Source organism: Strigops habroptila, chromosome 1 (assembly GCF_004027225.2).
Source record: "Strigops habroptila isolate Jane chromosome 1, bStrHab1.2.pri, whole genome shotgun sequence".
Lineage (NCBI taxonomy): Eukaryota > Metazoa > Chordata > Aves > Psittaciformes > Psittacidae > Strigops > Strigops habroptila.
The window spans coordinates 1,029,316-1,031,494 of NC_044277.2; the positions used below are offsets into that span (position 1 = coordinate 1,029,316).

At 56.3% G+C, this 2,179-nt stretch overlaps 1 protein-coding gene across 1 annotated transcript; it reads left to right on the plus strand.

Moving 5' to 3' along the window:
* The first annotated feature begins 1,658 nt into the window (after nucleotides 1–1,658).
* On the plus strand, nucleotides 1,659–1,979 carry LOC115613949 (feather keratin 1-like). Its single transcript, XM_030500055.1, has one exon. It carries the CDS (start codon nucleotides 1,665–1,667, stop codon nucleotides 1,977–1,979), a length of 315 nt encoding a protein of 104 aa, XP_030355915.1. The 5' UTR covers nucleotides 1,659–1,664.
* The last annotated feature ends 200 nt before the right edge of the window (nucleotides 1,980–2,179 follow it).

Sequence of the window (2,179 nt, forward strand, 5' to 3'; positions counted from 1 at the left end):
TAAGATATGCTTCCAATTGGACTTTGTGCCACTCACCACAAGCCTGTGGGACCAGCCCTTCAACCACTTGGTAGTCCATCTCACTGGCCACTTACTTTAGCAGTTTTTTGATGAGCATGCAAGGGGTGAAGGCGTCAAAGCCTTTAATAAAAAATCCAGGTAAACACCAGCCACAGCTCTCTCCTCATCCACAAAGCTTGGCACATCAAAGTACAAGTCTTGGAGGTTAGCCAAGCATGATCTGCCCTTTGCAAATCCACGTTGAGCATGCTCCGGCACTTTCTTGTCTTTCCTGGCACTGGCAGTCATTTTGGGGACAATCTTCTACATCAGCTTCAACAGGAGCAGGGTCTCTAGCCTCTAGTTTCCCAGATCTTCAAAATGAGAGGCCATTGAGCTCTCTCCCAGTCTTCAGAAACCAATCCCAGGCACTCTTATGTTTTCCAATATGCTTGAGAGGTGCCTCCCAAGGACATCAGCCACCTCCCAGCATCTATGGCTATGACCAGTCAGGCCACACAAACCCCCATACATCCAGTCCCAAAGCACTCCTTCCTAACACCCTTCATCTTCCTAACAACAAGGACAGCTCATCTGACAATCAGCCTGCAAAAAAACTCACCTTGGATGAATTGGGGCAGGCCTTAACAGTCATCAAACCTTCAGCATGCAGCCACCAGAAACAGGGCATACGCTCTGCAGCCATGGGCTCACCTCCAATTGCCTCGACAATCTCCAAATCCACTTTCTGCCCACCTACCTCCATGCAGAGAAATAGCCTCATGCCTTGCACAAACCCTGGCTCGCATCCTCCCATGGAAACTGCTCAAGCCCTGTCTGACTCCTGACAAACTCATAGGCTGTCCAGAAACTCACCTGCCCCTGCGAGGTGCCCAAAATCAAGCAACATGTCCCGCCAAAGCCCAGCCACAAACTGTGCCAGACCCAATTTTGGGAGTGGTAAGGAGGGGCTGACACAAGTTTTGGGAAGCCTGGCACTGCTCCGCACATCAAATGGATCTCCAAAGCAGAACCAGGTGTACAAGAATAATGGCCTGCTCTAACAAACAGCCCTAGTCTGCCTGCTTGCACCACCACAACACACAGGAATGGCTTTGGCTGTGCCTGCAGAATGCCCTGACAGGCACCTTCCACACAAATCCTCCCAAACACCTACTCTCACTTGAGAGCTGCTGCCAGGGCCACATGGACACGTCCTCAAAAGGAGGACATGCAAAGGGAGCGTTGTGGGAAGGAAAACATGAGCCAGCTCATGACTTGCCAGGCTGTGGCACGCACCAGCTGCTGGCTGACAAATGCTGCCATGCGCAAAGGCTGTCCCGCCCCTCGGGGACCAGCATAAAAGCCGGCCCAGCGCCTCTGTCCCTCACTCGCCTCTGCTGACGCCTTCTCCTGCACACTCAACAAGGTGAGCCTCAAGCCCCTTGCCCTCCTGCTCCTGCCCCCCATGACCCGGCTCTTCCAGCACGCTCTGCCCCCAGCCTCAGCACCCCTGATGCCTCCCCAGCCCCACAGCCCCACACCAGCCTCCCCACTGCCTCACCCTCCTGCAGCACCACCCCTCGCACCCCCCACGCCCCTCTGATTTCCACACACCCTCTCTTCTCTCCTCTCCTCTCCCAGGGCCCCTCCACACCACACACATGGCCTGCTACGACCTCTGCCGCCCCTGCGGACCCACCCCGCTGGCCAACAGCTGCAACGAGCCCTGTGTCAGGCAGTGCGAGGACTCCCGCGTCGTCATCCAGCCTTCCACCGTGCTGGTCACCCTGCCAGGACCCATCCTCACCTCCTTCCCCCAGAGCACCGCTGTCGGATCCTCCTCATCGGCTGCTGTGGGCAACGTCCTCAGCTCCCAGGGAGTGCCCATCTCCTCTGGCGGATTCGGCTATGGCCTTGGCTACGGCTTCGGAGGCCTGGGCTGCTACGGCAGCGGAAGGGGCTGCAACATCTGCTAAGGGCCCTTGACAGCACCCTGACACCAACCACTCACACCATGGAAGCAATGGCAAGGATTGAAGATGCACTTCTGGGCTGTTCCTGACACACAGACGTGCTGTCCACAGGTCCTGTTCTCCAGTCACCAAGAGAGGAAGCAGGGCAGGGACCAGTCTGTGCTGCTTCGTAACATGGCCCATGGACCTCCTCTTTTCTCACT

Excerpts from the sequence above, each read along its gene's own strand:
- LOC115613949 (XM_030500055.1), top strand. The coding sequence starts at position 1,665 with ATGGCCTGCTACGACCTCTGCCGCCCCTGCGGACCCACCCCGCTGGCC.